Source organism: Macrobrachium rosenbergii, chromosome 15, assembly GCF_040412425.1.
Source record: "Macrobrachium rosenbergii isolate ZJJX-2024 chromosome 15, ASM4041242v1, whole genome shotgun sequence".
NCBI classification, from domain to species: Eukaryota; Metazoa; Arthropoda; class Malacostraca; order Decapoda; family Palaemonidae; genus Macrobrachium; species Macrobrachium rosenbergii.
The window spans coordinates 30,906,243-30,923,742 of NC_089755.1; the positions used below are offsets into that span (position 1 = coordinate 30,906,243).

Sequence of the window (17,500 nt, forward strand, 5' to 3'; positions counted from 1 at the left end):
TATGGCGATCTTCCTTAATGAAGTGACATATTTGAATATCCACGTTGACTCTACGGCTCTTAATAACGTTAATCACTTCGCCTAATTAGTCATTACGACGTCATTGTCTTCTGTGACAGGACTCGGCCGACTCCCTCCTCTCGAAGTTCATTCGTTTTTTTTTCTGTAGATACTTCTCTGCCACATTTTTATAAATGCTTGAATTTTCAATGTTGGAAGTTATTTTACTAACAGATAATTAACTTGTGCTCTATAACACACACACACATATATACATATACATATACATATACATATATACATATACATATATATATATATATATATATATATATATATATATATATATATATATATATATATATATATATACACACACATATTTAACACACATATATATATTTAAGTAAAGGACAGTAAGTCGAAAGGCCTAGCAATCACTCAGTTGTTTCACTTTTTCCTTCGTATTTGCCTTTATTTTTCACGTTCCATATCTTCGTGATTCAGTTATATATAATATATACATTCATCACATTCCATATCTTCGTGATTCAGTTACACATATGTAAATATATATATATATATATATATATATATATATATATATATATATATATATATATATATATATATATATATATATATATATATATATATGTGTGTGTGTGTATATATACACACACATACACACATATAAACCATTTCCTAATTGGTGGCTGGCCCACTCACCTTCATCTTGTACTCACCCTTCCTGATTTTTAATGACTTACTCTTACTTTGTTCTCATTTATCACAATCTTATACTTACCCTGTTTCTGTATTACTCGTTCTTGTATTCTATGGAATAATCCGTTCCTTGTACTTACCTTTACATTGTGCTCAATCACTCCTACCTTGAAATGACTCATCCTAACTTGTATTCACCCCTACCTTTAACTCACCCCTGTATTTACCTCTGCCATGCAATGTGTATTCCCCCTATCTCGAGCTGACTCATCTTTACTCTGTACTCACCCCTATCTTACCCTTACTCTTTTTTTTTGCCATAAATTGTACTTATATTTGTGCTGTTGTACTCTCCACATGTTGTAATCACTCGTGCCTTGTACACCATTTTTTTTAACCTACGTTCTCTCACACGTGATCAAACCTTCAAAAAAAAAAAAACCTTGATTAATTTTAACACCCTGCTTATATATATGTATATATATATATATATATATATATATATATATATATATATATATATATATATATATATATATATATATATATATATATATATATATATATATATTACATATATATATATATATATATATATATATATGTATATGTCAATATATATATATATATATATATATATATATATATATATATATATATATATATATATATATATATATATATATAGGCGTATATGGTTTTTATCTTCGCAATAGCAGTGTGGGTTTGATCCTTTTAGAAAAGTCTCATTTATCAAAAGAGGACTAAAATTCTTGAACACATTCGTTGTGTGATTCAAATGGTTAATGTTTAGTAGTTCTACGATTCAACATTAAATGTCTTCTAGCCTTGTGTGATGTTCCTATAAGAAAATATAAAAAGACGTAGTTTTATAAGACAGGAAACTAATAGGACATACGGTTCTTCCATCAAAACTGTTCAGGGTTCGCTGGATACTCAACGTATAAATATCGAATGAATGAATCCTGTGAATTTAATAGTCAGTAACTGAGTTGAAGAAGATTCCAATCATGATGGTGTTTTTCATCCTCATATATTCAATTACATGGGAAAAATATTTGTGCATATAAGCTATGGTTAAAGTCAGTTTAACTGTTATGTAAATGAAGCCTTCTCGTTAAAATATTAAAGCGTGATTCGGAATGTTTTACTTATCGCCTGGTAAGTCTAAAAATCCTTATATTTTCTCCTTCAATCTGCTACAGTTTGACTAATTAACAAGTACTTGCTGACTGTTATTATTATTTTTATGACAAGCTATTTCGTGTGTCTGTTTATACAGTTATTCATTACTTTCTCTTTCCAGGTACAAGATGAAAAGCCTCCTACCCACAGCGGCGTTGATTCTAATCACTTTGGTGTCTCTGAGTAAGTTGTCGATATTATTCTTCTTGAAAATCACATTTCATTCGTTACTTTAGGGAGGTCGAAAAGTCTGGAAACACGGAAAGAGAGAGAGAGAGAGAGAGAGAGAGAGAGAGAGAGAGAGAGAGAGAGAGAGAGAGAGAGAGAGAGAGAAAATATAATATTGTCATTAATGATACCAGACAGTTCGAACACCCTGTACATTAGTAACTTACATTTAGTGGCAGAGCAAAACAAGCCATTGCATGAAAGTATATGAAGTTATGCTGAAATATAAGATAATTTCATGTAAGATGCATCAAGACGGATGGAAAAGTGGGCCAGTAAAACACCTCAGTGATAATGACTTTTTATTTCTTGCTTGAATTCCTTTTCCATTCAATATTAGCATGTACTAAGAAGCAGGATGAGACTGAGAGAATGTCGTGGCTTAACAATCCTTATTACTTTATTACAGAAAGAAAGAAGTAAAAAATATCAAACAAAAGCCCACACAAACATTTTTGGAGTATGTTATATATATATATATATATATATATATATATATATATATATATATATATATATATATATATATATATATATATATATATATATATATATATATATATTCACCATTACACAGATAGTTAATAAATCTTCGAAAAGTTTTGCAAATGCAGTGAAGATTTTAAGGCAACCATGTTCAACTTGTATATATTATACATATATATATATATATATATATATATATATATATATATATATATATATATATATATATATATATATATATATATATATATATATATATATATATATATATATATATATATATATATATATATATATATATATACGTGTGTATGTGTGTGTTGTGCACACACACACACATATATATATATATATATATATATATATATATATATATATATATATATATATATATATATATATATGTATACATATATTGCATATGTGTATATATATATATATATATATATATATATATATATATATATATATATATATATATATATATATATATATATATATATATATATATATGGGTGCATATATGTACACCGTATACTTAAAACTATAAACTTATCCTCATACGTTTAATGATAGTCAGAAAATGCATGTACACAGGCAATTCACTGTAAAGCCTATGAAAAGGTAACAGAAGAGATGAAATCGTAAATGCAAAATTGAAATATCTTTTCCTATGTCAGGTCAAGCAGCTTTGCTATTCTTCGTAATTTGTTGTTTATTATTTGTTGCGGTTTGGGCTCGAATCCTTTGGCTGGGTAACGAAATGCCCCTGTTCCTAGATGTAGATTCTAAATTCACCTTTCACAAATTATTTTATTTCCTTTAATCCTTATGTTATTTAAGTAATAAATCATGCATAAATAAATATCAGTTTTTTAATTATGTGAATTAATGGACCTTATTTTCCTCCGCGCTGATATGAAATAAACTCAGACTTGAAAATAAAGCAATAAAGAAAATCTCTGCAGGGTCAGTAACTCTCCAAAAGATTGTTTTTCTAATCAATGTTTTCCGTCAATTCTCAACAATAATTTATAGCCAAAATCACATTTCTGACGTCTATGACCATCACGTTGCAACGTCGGTCTACACGATTAAACCAATCAATCAACAGTTCACTCATCAAACATTTATAATTTTCTAATCAATCTATTAATCAATTAGCAGTTGTAGCTTTGTTTTGTATTTTTTTTTTGTTTATTGCAGGTAAGGGAGACAGGAAGTGCTACAATTGTACGGGGGACTGTGTTAACGACGACCTCTGTGATGGGTCTTGCATGACCATAACTCATGAACTAGGTGAGTCCAAAGGAGGGAGGGTCATCCTCCCAAAATGATGGGCGATGGCAGGTAAATGGCTCCATTGTTATCTGGGAAATTACGTGGGTAAACTGGAGAAACAAATTGCATTTAGACATATGCCTCGGTCATCTGTATTCAGACCCAAACACACAAACATACACACACGAAAGAAGGAAAACGCTTGCATTCATGCCCAGTTAACACGTATATTTATGGGTTAATTAATGTGGTATTTGCTGCTTTTATTATTATTATTATTATTATTATTATTATTATTATTATTATTATTATTATTATTATTATTATTATTATTATTATTATTTATTTTACAATAGATTCAATTTCGTGAAAGACAATCTATGTAATAAAAAATCCACAATTATATTGTAAATATATTACTATGTAAAATTTTGTAAAATAAACCAAAGACTTTCGAACACTTGATGAGGAACACCGTTCAGGTGTTCGAAAGTCTTTGGTTTATTTTACATATTTTACATAGTAATATATTTACTATATAATTGTGGATTTTTTATTATTATTATTATTAACCAACCTCCAACCGAAGTTGGAAAAGCAGAATGCCACAAGCCAATGGCTCCAATACGGAGATCAGCCTCATACGATAAAAAATACTATAAGAGAGAAATGGTAAGGAATAACAAAAAGAAAGTAAAGAAAGCAGGTGAATATAGCGAAGATACTACATTATGGACTCACTGCAATGGAAGATTAATAACATTTAGAGGTATTCCACATCAAAGCCATGCTAAGCGTCACCGACATGAATTTTCCTTTCATTGATTAACACGTATTTAAACCGTTACTCTAATCGTTCATGGTTTCAGGAAACCTGAGTTATTTTGTATTCCTTGGCGTGTTTTAAAGGGCGTTGGTACGCAGTGTGATATTTCAGTGTTCGTTACATTTTGTTTAAAACTGGAACATGTCATTTTTCGAATAAAAAGAAAAGGTAATTCAGAAGTCAGTTTTGGGGAAGCTTGTAATTTAGTTTATCGTATGATTGAAGACCCGTTTTTTTGGGATGAGGATAAACTTGCGATTTAAGATTAATAATGAATAAGAGCGAGGAAATTTTATAGAACGTTATATCATTTCAAAAGTTTCTTATTTATAATGGTAAAATCACACATTTTATAAAACGAAAACTTTGGCAGAACAAAATAGACAAAAATACCAAAATTTGCACAACTGTGATTGCAGATTTTTCACTCCCACCATTTAAAAAGAAAATGTTCTCATTTTTTAAAGTTCTCCTCAAACAATGAAATATGGCTATCGTTATTATCATCATTAATATTAATTTAACTATTTTACCTCGGCAAAAATCCATAACATGAACGAGTGCGTAGACTGAATGGATAAACAGTGAAAGCAGTCTAAGGGAGACATAATATCTTGTTGCTTAGTTCGTGTGTGTGTGTGTGTGTGTGTGTTTATGTTTGTGTGTTTATTTTAAGAAGTATGATTGTGGTGGTGTGTAGGGTAAGGATGCGTGTAAATGTTGTATTTTACCTCCCAAACCCACCTCCCCAAGCACCCTCCAACCCCTCCCCTATCTCCGCAAGTCTCTGGGAGGTGAATGTCCTCTTCCAAGTCAGCGAACGTTCATTTTGACACTGGCGTGTAGCCATGTTCCATTCGATTTTTTCCTCATTATTAAGATTATGTGGCATTATACCTACTTGGAATAACTAACTAAAACACATGAAAATATTACTCTTGAACAAAACCATAAAAATAGATGGGTGAACAGCCATAACTACATGGAATTTGTTATATTTTCCACAAATACTGACATAATTCCCTAATTACGTTGCTTAACAGTACATAAACAAATTATAAAAAAATAATATCTTTCACAATAACGGTATAAAACACAAACTAGAATATTAAAAAACTTTGAACTAAATTTGCTGCAAGTTTGATTTCTGGTGCATAAACTGATTTTGACAGGGAGCTCTCTTAACAAAGATTTTACATCCGTTTTTCTTATTTCATTAAAGAGACGGTTCAATTGCTTTTTTTTATTTGTTTAACACCACTTCTTTTTTTAAAGGCTTTAAATCTATCAATATCCAGAAAAGGGCTCTACTTGTCTTTTACATCGCCTTTTACATTTCAGTAAAATTCTTGTTGGTCTTCTCTCTTAAAAGTAACTCCTCACCTAGTATCACTAGCACCAAAATAGATCCACACACGTAGAAAGAGGATTTACTAAAATTGCGATCTCCTGAATACGGCCATTTCATATCTGTCACAAGAACGAGATGAACTTAGAGATCTTATGGTTTTTTCCATTCATCAAGATTTTCAAGGGAAACGATGAAATTCAGTTAAATCAGTTTGAATAATTCATTAAATTTGTTGTGGCCACTTTATTCTCTTTTCGTTCATTTAGTCCCAACGATACCAGCAAAGATTAATTTAAATGAAAGAAAAAAAATTTTAAGCTATAATTATAAGTGAGTATGAAAAGCCTCTGGGTTTTACTTATAAGATGAGTATTCCAAAAAGGTTAAAATAAGCAAAATTGTACAAGCTATTTTTAAAAAATCACAAATAAATGACTAAGGAATCCAACATTCAAGATACTTCATAAAATACATCAACAAACATATGAATAAAATAAGTAAAAAATGCGCCGAAGTTTCTTCGGCGCAATCGAGTTTTCTGTACAGTGTATAATACTGTATGAGTCGTGGGCCATTAAGCTTTCAGCCACGGTCCGGTGGTGACCTGTGTTGTTGGTACCTATAGCGGTGCCAGAAGTATGTTTAGGGCTAAATTTAACCTTAAATAAAATAAAAACTGCTGAGGCTAGAGGGCTACAAGTTTGGTATGTTTGATGATTAGAGGGTGGACGATCAACATACCAATTTGCAGCCCTCTAGCCTCAATAATTTTCAAGATCTGAAGGCGGACAGAAAAATTGCGGAGAGAAAAAGTGCGGACGGACAGACAAAGCCGTCACATTAGTTTTCTTTTACAGAAAACTAAAAGGAGCAAAAAAAAAAAAAAAAAAAAAAGCAACATTAAAAGAGGCGAGTCCGCACCCCGTCTTGGGGCGATATGACAAAGGGTCGAAAGTGTCAAGGAGACGTGTCGTGGAAAAGTTGTCTTGCGCCAGTGATGTGTCAGTCACAGGTCTCAGGTGTCCGTCATCGGGTGAAGAGCCTTTCGTTGGGAGCTTCAACGCGTAAAATTTTACGGTATATATATATTTTTGGGAGTCATAAGACCTTGAAGTCTTCATCTTGATCAAGGATGTACGCTAGAAACCAGGATAGGGCTTTGCAGATATATATCACTCTCACATACACAAGCATACACACAAAACACACATATTATATGTATATATATATATATATATATATATATATATATATATATATATATATATATATATATATATATATATATATATATATATATATATAGGCATATGTTACAGGCAGATAACGAAACCAGCCATTTCACGAACTGCCTGAAATTTCAGGTAGATAGCAAAATGCACTCAGGGACATTTGATCCCCCAGGGGTTAGTACTAACACGACGAAATACATTTGACACGCCAGGAGCTAGTACTAAACACTGTGATAGGTGAGTCATTGTTTTGCCGTGTTTAGTACTACGCCCTGGGAGGATCAAATGCCCCTGGGTGCATTTCGCTGTTTCCCTGAAATTTCAGGCAGTTCGCGAAATACCTGGTTTCGCTGTCTGCCTGTAACATATATAAACGTGTGTTTGTGTAAAAGGCTAAGGATTCTCCTCACAGGAGAGTCTTCACAAAAATACGAGAAATGCAGAGTAAGTGTTTTCGTTCAAATTAAATCAAATCCAAAGTCACATGCTTGTATGTGAAATGGGGCAATTACTGTATCTGTCAGAATATATTCTACAGTAAACTTCAGAGTTCATATAAATAACAAAATTATAAATGCCTTTATATACATTATTAGCTCTTAGTTTCCAGTAAGAGGATAAATATTCCGTGAAATGCTTCTTAGTGATAAGTAAAATATCACGGCATTTTTTGACTTTCCCAATGGCTTCCACAAAAAAAAATTTTTTTATCGCACCAAAGTCCCTGACGGCATGACCCAAGGAGACACGGCTGATTTAAACAATTGTAAATCAAGGACCCAAAGAGATATATTCCTGGAACTATCATGGTCAAGAATTTTGAGTAGGATTAACAGTAGTAGCCGGTAGTCTCTCCATTGCTAAACATTTTGGGTAGGAGGAGCCGAGTTCTGTTAAATGGAGGATTCTCTGTTGGAAATGATTTGGATAATACATGCTTTGTATTATTTCAGGTATGTTAGCATCAGCAGAATTCTCTTAAAGAGGGAAATGATCCAGTGCAAGAGAAGCATAAATACAGGCGCTTTTTAGATAATTTTGTAGACATGAATTCTCCTGTAATATGCTCTCAGTCGTACGGCACAACAAAATTTAATCAGTAACAAATGGGATGCTCCACTTTTGTCTTTTTTATTAGTTAATGGATACCATTATCATAGTCATTATGTGGAGTTTGATGAACCATCAGTGGGAGGACTTTCACGTAATTAAATTTTTGGGGAAATTTGTCGAAGGTTGAATGTAGATAAATCAAGGTCAAGCTCATTGATGAATTGACTTATGAAATTTGGGCTGTCAAACCAAGCACTGGAAGCATTAGGACATTCAGCGATTAAGGCAGTGAAAGGAGGGAGCTGGAGTGGTTGGACAGAAAGATAAAGAGACCCAGGAAATAAATGAGAGAGGAGGTAAAGTAAAAGCTAAAATGGGTATACAGATAAGGGGCGGAGGAACACTGTAAACAGTGTGAAATGAGACTTTCATTTCATCTGCAATGCTTTACTTGAGGCCCACTGACGGCACTAATGACCCTTCAACGAGGATCAGGTTGAAAGTTCTGTTTGGAGATCACGGAAAAATTTACGTCTGCGTTTTGATAAATATTAGAAAGAACATTTATGATGTGGTCTCCAGGAGATGAATAACTTTCGGATGAAATCATTTGAAGGTTAAAGATAAGATATCTATGTTTTTTAGGAATTTGATTGCTTCATAGCTGACTTCTTATCAGTAGTACCTCATTTTATATTGAAGACCTATAATGAGAACTCCCCATTAATTGATAACACCATAGATTGACCTTTATAAATACTACGTATTTGTGGAATCTTTGCCATTCTCATGAACTGTAACATCAAAATCCTAATGATTATGTTGACCATGTGTGACCTTTCAAGCTCAAGGGTCAATCTCACAGCTTTGTGGACGTAAGTTCTTAATTACCTGTTGGATATACATGATACCTTTTTCATGTTGGCAAATAGTAAGAGCAACTCTCTAGTAGGCAAGCTTAATCAACTGACCTTGACAAGCGAAAGATTAATGACTAGGAATTCATCATTTTTATTTTATTTAATTTAATAAATTCAATCATTTTTATTTTATTTAATAATATCTTACATCACAGAAAAGCTTAAAATAAGTGAAAAAAAATTATGAGTGATTTCAATACAAAATTACTAATAAATAACAGTAATAAACAAGTCAAAATTAAATGTTAGTTTCATTATACAAACTTTCTGAGGAGATACGGCTGCTGACAAGTTCATTATTAATATCATTTGTTTTTATTCATTTTCAGGCGATGAACCAGAAGTCAGAGGCTGCGTCAACGATACTAAGCCCGACGGATGTGTGTCAAAGGTCATGGACGGCCAGAACTACAAAGTGTGTTACTGCAACACTCACAGATGCAACTCATCGAACTTCCTCTCTGTCTCTGCTCTGCTTCTTCTGCTGGTGTTGGTCTTGTGTTTTCCAAAATAAGCTGTTAGAAGGGTTACCCTCTTTAGACTAAGTAATTTTGCTTTTCCCTAACTGAGCATTTATGAGGCTTGTTCCTGTTCACGTTAAGAAATTTTGTTTCTTGCATACTGAACCGTTATAAGGGGTTTATTCTAGTTCTAATCCAAATCTTATGGTTTGCCGCACTGAGCCGTTAAAAGGGTTATTCCTAATCAAATTAAGAACTTTTAGGTTTTGCAAATCGAACTGTTATAAAGGCTGTTCCTGTTCAGATTAAGAAATTTTAATTTACCCGAACTGGGCCGCTATAGGAGTTTTTCCTGTTCGGACTAAGAACTTTTAGTTTTCCTTTCTATTTCTTGTTTCTGAAACAATTCTCTTACAGCGATTCATTTTTCCATCTTAGTCCATATGTTCTCAAAGGCTTGAAGGAAAGGAAACTGTTCATAATCTTGATTTGGCTCAACAACCTCTTTGTAATAAGTATCCTGAATACAGATTAAATGAAAGACTCTTCATGCAGGGAATCTGTGGGTCTATTTTGTTACTTATAAACAGGAACCAAGTTGCTCTAATTAAGATATGGTGTCACTGTTCCGTCTTCATCATAGCTGAATGGAAAAGAGAGAGAGAGAGAGAGAGAGAGAGAGAGAGAGAGAGAGAGAGAGAGAGAGAGAGGAATATAGTTAGTTCCTTGCAACCTCCACAGTATTTTCGATATATTTCCTAAATACTAATATTTTCTTTAAAAAAATGTAATGAAAGCATGAGACGGATTTCTTATATTTGCAATTATTGTAGTTATAATTGTTGTTTTCGGTCCCTCTTCACCTAGATTTCATTTCTTGCTGTCTTTTGACCTTGAATTTCATTTTTTCCTTAAAGTTTACTTTTCAATAAATTCATTTACCTTACCTTTTGGACGAAGTCCTCATCCTCGCAATGTGTGCTTTGAGTCATACACCTTAATAAGAAAACAGAGATTCCTTGAGTGGCTTTGTACCCCTCATATTCATATTAATGCTGTCGTGCCTTAATTAGTTTAGTAGAATAAATAAAAAACACATCAACAGATTCATACAGTATCTCATTTTAACAAATGCTTAAACACGTATACGCAAACACACTATATATTGTGATATAATTCTTGTGTGGAGTGATTGGCTTTATCTGCCTCTTTTGTATACAGTAGGAGAGTGTGGTACCAATAGTAGTCAAAATAAATCATACAAAAATTAGTAGTGTTATTAGCAATGATGATTACTTGAATGTTAAACATACATACATATATATATGTATATATATTTTTATATATACACACACACACATATATATATATATATATATATATATATATATATATATATATATATATATATATATATATATATATACATATATATATATATATATATATACATACATATATATATATATATATATATATATATATATATATATATATATATACATATATATATGTATGTGTGTATATATATTAATATATGTATATATATATATATATATATATATATTTATATATATATATACTGTATATATGCATATGTATATATACTGTATATATGCATATGTATATGACGCTGGACACCCTAACGAGAGGGAAGGAGTTCCAGTCTTACCGAAGTATGGAAACACGAAAACAGCCATATTCCAGAAAGTATCGACTTTGGGAGAGTTTACCGTTAAAACGCCAGCATCTTTTTCATATCAATCAATCAGTTCCCACGCAGGCACTACAGGCTGTGCTCTCTTCCCAAGAAGGTTTCACCATGGTTTGATTATATGGATGATCCAATAACCTGCGTGAAGGCTGGCCGGATGGTTTTCCTTAACCCAATTTCAGGCGTTTGGCAAACACGGGAACGCTTGACAGAGAAGGAGTGAGGAAGCCACCGCTTCAGAGATTCGGCTTTTACGGAACGTTCTTCATAACAACAAGCACGACACGAGACGTTCCCAGATTTTAGCATTTTTGGTGATAAAAAAAATGCTACTGAAAATATAGTGAAATACACCTCGATTTTAACAATTTTTTTTTTAGTCTGAAGCATTATGATTGCAACTGTTTTTTAAAGTCTCTATACATGTTTTTTATGGTGATAGGGAAAGGACCTGTACCTCGACAAGGATATGTTTCAATGAATAAAATGCGTTATTGTGGGAGAAAAAAAAAACAGAGTAATGAAACTGTATATTTCCCTATCAGTAGCCCCTGAACAAAGAGCTAGTCTGATAAGATTTGAATGGCATTAGGTAAAGGTATGACAACCAAAATCTAGTAAATTTTATGCAGAATAATTTTTAAAACTTATTTTTTAAAGTCAACAAATCTTGACAAGTAGGTGATTGCGTTGCCACTAATTTTCTAATAAGAGACAATTTGTGTTTGGGAATTACAAGTGACCTTTTCATACTTGAAATGTTGAATGAATAAGAAAATCAAACTTATTTTGAAATAACCCTGAGTTTTGATTCTACTGCTATGAAAGGAGAGATAGATGTTCTTGAAGCCAAGATATTGGTAATGAGGCTGAGTTACTTTTCTTAGTGAAGTTTTTTTTATTTTCATTGTAATTCCTTTCAGTCAAATAAAATGAGTAATTGCTTCATTTTGACTTGCTGTAAATGACGGTTTTGTGTTTCTTTGCTCGGAACTTCCAATGAACAGTATTTCATGACATTGGTATTGATAATATAATGATTAATCGAGATGTTCATCGCCAGGGTATTGAAGGTTAAGTGTGGCAGTAAACACGAAAATTAGCCTGATGTATGACACAAACATCTAACAAGACTTGATCCACTATACTGTTTGGAGCAGTGGTTCCCAACCTTTCAGAGGCCCCGCCACCCTTATTAGAAAACCATGTTAGTCATTGCTCTGCATTCATTCATTGTCACTGTGACAAAAATTTGTCCCTAGATAAACTGAAAATGATAAATGCTCGTTTTTCTCAGATGATGCTTTTTTTGATGTAAAATGAGACAAAAAAAATTTAATTGTAATAGTAGTTAGAGCAGTTGCATAAATATATGAGTAATGATCATCTTGAAACAACAGAAACAAGCCAACAAGGAACAATGGGCTACACTTCACGAAACGATGTTTTTGTAAAAACACAATAAAAATACTTCTTGTTGGTTACACTTCTCAATCACATTTTTGTTATCTATTATAAACCTTTTTGTATATATATAAAAAAACACCTTCAAACTGTAACCGTCTTAGCCTAGCGTTTCTATTTAAATTGTGCCAAAGCTAATAAGAGTTAAGTGAATGTGGATACCGAAGTATCGAAACCACTGATGCCAGGGTTGAGGAAGAAAGTGGATGATATAAAACAAATTTCCATCATTCTTTTATATTTATTTTCCCCAAATAGTGTGGCACCCTCAGTCCATCACATGGCACCCTTTGATGCCGCGGCACACACTTTAGCAGATCAATGGCTCTGCTGAGTGAATTGGCTCTATCATCTCAGAAGGTTGATAGAAATTTGGGACAGATCTGGCAAATTTATGAGGAACAGGCCCTGTGCTTTACTCTGCAGTCGCAGAAAACTATAAAAGATTTCATGTGGTTAATTGATTGTGCTAGTGAAAAATGCCCTCACATAAGCGTTTTAATATTTGCTGTGAACTTTGTGTCAGAGCATTTCAGGGGCGAGCTGATCGCCGAATTTCGAGGAATGATCGATTTTTAGTTTTTTACAGTTTTGGACAGGTATATGTCTAAATAAACATGACCTGAAATATTATTGCTAAAAAAATTTTAAGTGGGTTTTTTTACATTTTTGTTCACCGCATTTATCGGCATTTGAGCTGTACTGAGCGAAAAATTGTCGCAAAATTTCTTTATGACTTTTTAGGTGGAAGTGAGAAATATACTTTACTTCCTACCAAAATACAAACTATCTACGATAAAAACTGGTTCTCTCTCTCTCTCTCTCAAAAAAAAAAAAAAATACAATATCAGAGTAAATATGTATTTATGTATCTCGATATCGTCCTGTGAGTAACATTGAGCGACAAATTGTCGTACAATGTCTATATGACTTGCCAATTCTAGATAGTAGAAAATGAGAAATTTACTTCAGTATCCTACTAAAATTACCCATTTTCTACAATAAGAGCTGGTTAGTTCTTAAAAAAATATCAAATCAAAGAAATATATAACTATGTATCTCGATATTTTGAACTCATCATAGTCGTATCACAAATATACCATGCCAGCTAGTGTACATATAGTATTTTATATTTCTTGACATATTTTTATAGCGTTTTTTCGGAAATATGAAATTATATAAGTACGAAACAGTTCCAAACAGAAAGTCGGGTTTTACCAGTAAACCATCTCGATTTGTGTGTGGTTCTAGTTCAGCGATATCCTAGTGCTTTGTGACGCATTTCCTTTTCGGATTTTCTTACCGTGTAGTGCATTCACGCAATCCCATTACCATAAGCAAGAGAAGTACCAACCTTGTGAGGGAGAAATTTGAACGGTTGCGTCTCGTAAGTTTGTTACAAGAGAGGGACGAAGCAAACGGGAATAGCCTCGCCTGGGATAGCAACAACACCAGAACGCCCATATCTAGGTAAGGGATTTGTTTTCCTATGTTAGTGATATTCAAATTGGTGATTAGTGATATTCTAATTAGTGATTACCATTTTTCATAATATTATGATAAATTATATAAGACCACAAAACTTGATTTTACTGCAGTCAGGTGTCGTCTGACTCGTGACTTGTGTAGGCTTGGTTATTCAGCGTTTGTTTACTTTATCCTCGCAGTTGTTTGTTTATTTGCCTCTCCAATATCAGAACGGAAAACATGTACAGTGGTAGCGTGTATAGGTCATGTAGAAAATTTATATTAATAGCATGTATTTTTATAGGTTATGAAGAAAACTTTAGGACGAGTGCAAAACGCTTTCCTAGAATACCATGTCCAGGCCTAACCTCATTAGGGCATTTATTTTGATAATTTATGAAAAAAATTTCGCACTGGTAGCATATAGCCTACTATTTTTCATAGGTAGCATATACAATTTTTTGTAGGTTATGGAGAAAACATTATATTGTAGCATATATTACTGAATTTTTATGCATATATGTATATACATACAGTATATATACATATATACATATAGATATGAATGTCTTTTACTGTAATACAACAGTATAATATGAAGATAATAAAGGCCCATAAAACACTATTTGAACGTTGCAACCATATATTTCGAGCACTTCCTTCTGTGCCCCTGTTCACTGGTAAAATATGGGGAGATGATGTGTTACAAGAATATATATATTGCCACACCTACATATGCTTTGTATATATACTCTTGTAACACATCATGTGTCCATATTTTACCAGTGAACATGGGCACAGAAGGAAGTTCTTAATATATATGGTTGCAACGTTCAAACAGTGTTTTATGGGTCGTTTATATATTATTATATATATATATATATATATATATATATATATATATATATATATATATATATATATATATATATATATATATATACTATATATATATACATACTGTATATATATATATATATATATATATATATATCAATATATTTATCACTTGCACAATTTTTCTGTGCATTGTATTTATGTATATATTAATAATATTACCAAAAGGACCTCAATTTTTCAAATTCGGATGGTATCAAATGGATGGTATTTATTCCGAAAAGGTTACAAGGTTTCTTGGACAAACAGTCCACAATATAATTATCCGTAATTAGAAACAAAAAGTCGGTAGAGGGGGAAGAGATTAGAGGAGGGGTATATATGGCAGCGTGTCTAGACTGTGAAGATGGGTACTATGGTGAAACTGGCAAATCATGTCAAGAGCGAAGCAAACAACACTCGTAGATCATAAGGCATTATAATCAGACGTCGGCAGTTGCCAAACACTGCTGGGAAAATGACCATAAAATAGACTGTGAAAATATGAGTATTCTGTACAGGAACACCAACAAAACGGCCAGACTGGTTGTAGAGAACGCCTTAATAACATGCGCTAACAACATAATGGCAGGGAACACCGGAAACAGCTTTGAAGACAGCATATCTAGAAAAATCGTACACTCCACAGTAGCAAGGAAACGAAGGAAAAACGCAAGAGGACGCACGGAAAACGAACATTTGGAAGAAGCGGGCAGAGGAAGGCCAAGGTCACGACGGGGTGGGGGGTCACACAGGAGGAGCTTGGAGATTATAGGATTAAAAGTACCCAGCACTCATATATAAATATAGCTGGACTACGCGTCTGGTCATTGTACGGATACTTGATAATGTAGACTGTATGTCCAAGAAAGCTTGTAACTTTTTCTGAATAAATACTCCATTAGATACCATCCAGTTCGAATGAGAGCCTTTTAGTAAATATGTGTATATATATATATATATATATATATATATATATATATATATATATATATATATATATATATATATATATATATATATATATATATATATATATATATATATATATATATATATATATAAATGCAAATTTTAGGTAACATATAAATCAAGATAGAACACATTTCTATTCATTTGATTAAATTGTAAATTTCAGGGCATATTTCTTATATACAAAATAGTTTTTGTGCAAAAATCGGTCTTCTAATTCTCATAGTTCCATAGTTATTACAAAATAGCCATAATTTTTTTTCTTTTGTCATTTCTCAAAACTTAGTTTTTTTAAAAAATAAATGCTTATAACTTCAAGAAGACTGAACCAAATTCGATGAAACTTTTACAGTGTAGTATAACTATATATCTTGATTTTGAACGTGGGAAATTCATTTTTGAGTGAAACTTTTTTTTGCATATTTTTAAAAAGTTTTAAAATCTTTTTATCGGATGCAAAAAAAAAAAAAATGATCTTAGAAGTCAAATTTCTAAATTTCCCATGTTGAAAATTTTCATTATTAGTTGGAGAATAAGTGGTAAAAATTTGAAGCAAATCCCTTCATTCATAAAGTAGTTATAAGCACTTACTTTATAATGGGGCCTTATGGAGTCAGCTCTCCCCTTCAAAGCAGTTACTTTGATAATTCCTCTGGTGGCAAATGGAAACATGCATGAACATATATCTTGATCTTCACCAAAGACTGATATTCATCACCTTGACACTATTTACAGTCTCTGCTCCTCTACAACTTCCTCTTTGTCTGCTCCTAGATTTACTGTAAATGTTTTGCCATCTTTGAAGATTAACTATGTTGGAAAGTATAGAAAAATTAATGGAGTTTCACATTTAGAAAATTTCTTTATCGTTCATTGCTTCATGTAAAAAGATTAGATGACAGGTATTACTTAAATGATAATTATTTTCTCCAAAGAAAACTGGTCATATTAGAATGAAAAAAGTTTCATACAATAAACATGTAACATTCAATGAATTCTCAGTCTTGGCATATTTTCTTGAAACGGATGCCACATAATGGAACAATTGTATTTGGCTGAAAAAAGCATTAAAATAATTTTAGTTAAAGGGTCTAATCTTTCTCTTTAAGAATTTTCAACATTCATAAAATGAATTCAGTTACTTTTATCGCTGACACTTTATTTGCAAAATGACATTTCAAATACAATGGCGCTTTCATTAGTGACATTCAAAAAAGATATTTAATAGTTTTACCAA

At 32.0% G+C, this 17,500-nt stretch overlaps 1 protein-coding gene across 1 annotated transcript in view; it reads left to right on the forward strand.

Annotated features, from left to right (window-relative positions):
* The window catches only part of LOC136846395 (uncharacterized), a 17,315-nt gene extending 6,278 nt beyond the window's left edge, over positions 1 to 11,037 (forward strand). Inside the window, exons 2-4 of the mRNA XM_067117192.1 lie at positions 2,054 to 2,115; positions 3,853 to 3,945; positions 9,639 to 11,037. Coding sequence (XP_066973293.1) covers positions 2,061 to 2,115; positions 3,853 to 3,945; positions 9,639 to 9,823 — 333 coding nt within the window. The 5' untranslated portion in view covers positions 2,054 to 2,060 and the 3' untranslated portion in view covers positions 9,824 to 11,037. The remainder of the gene's footprint in view (positions 1 to 2,053; positions 2,116 to 3,852; positions 3,946 to 9,638) is intronic.
* Positions 11,038 to 17,500: the final 6,463 nt, after the last annotated feature.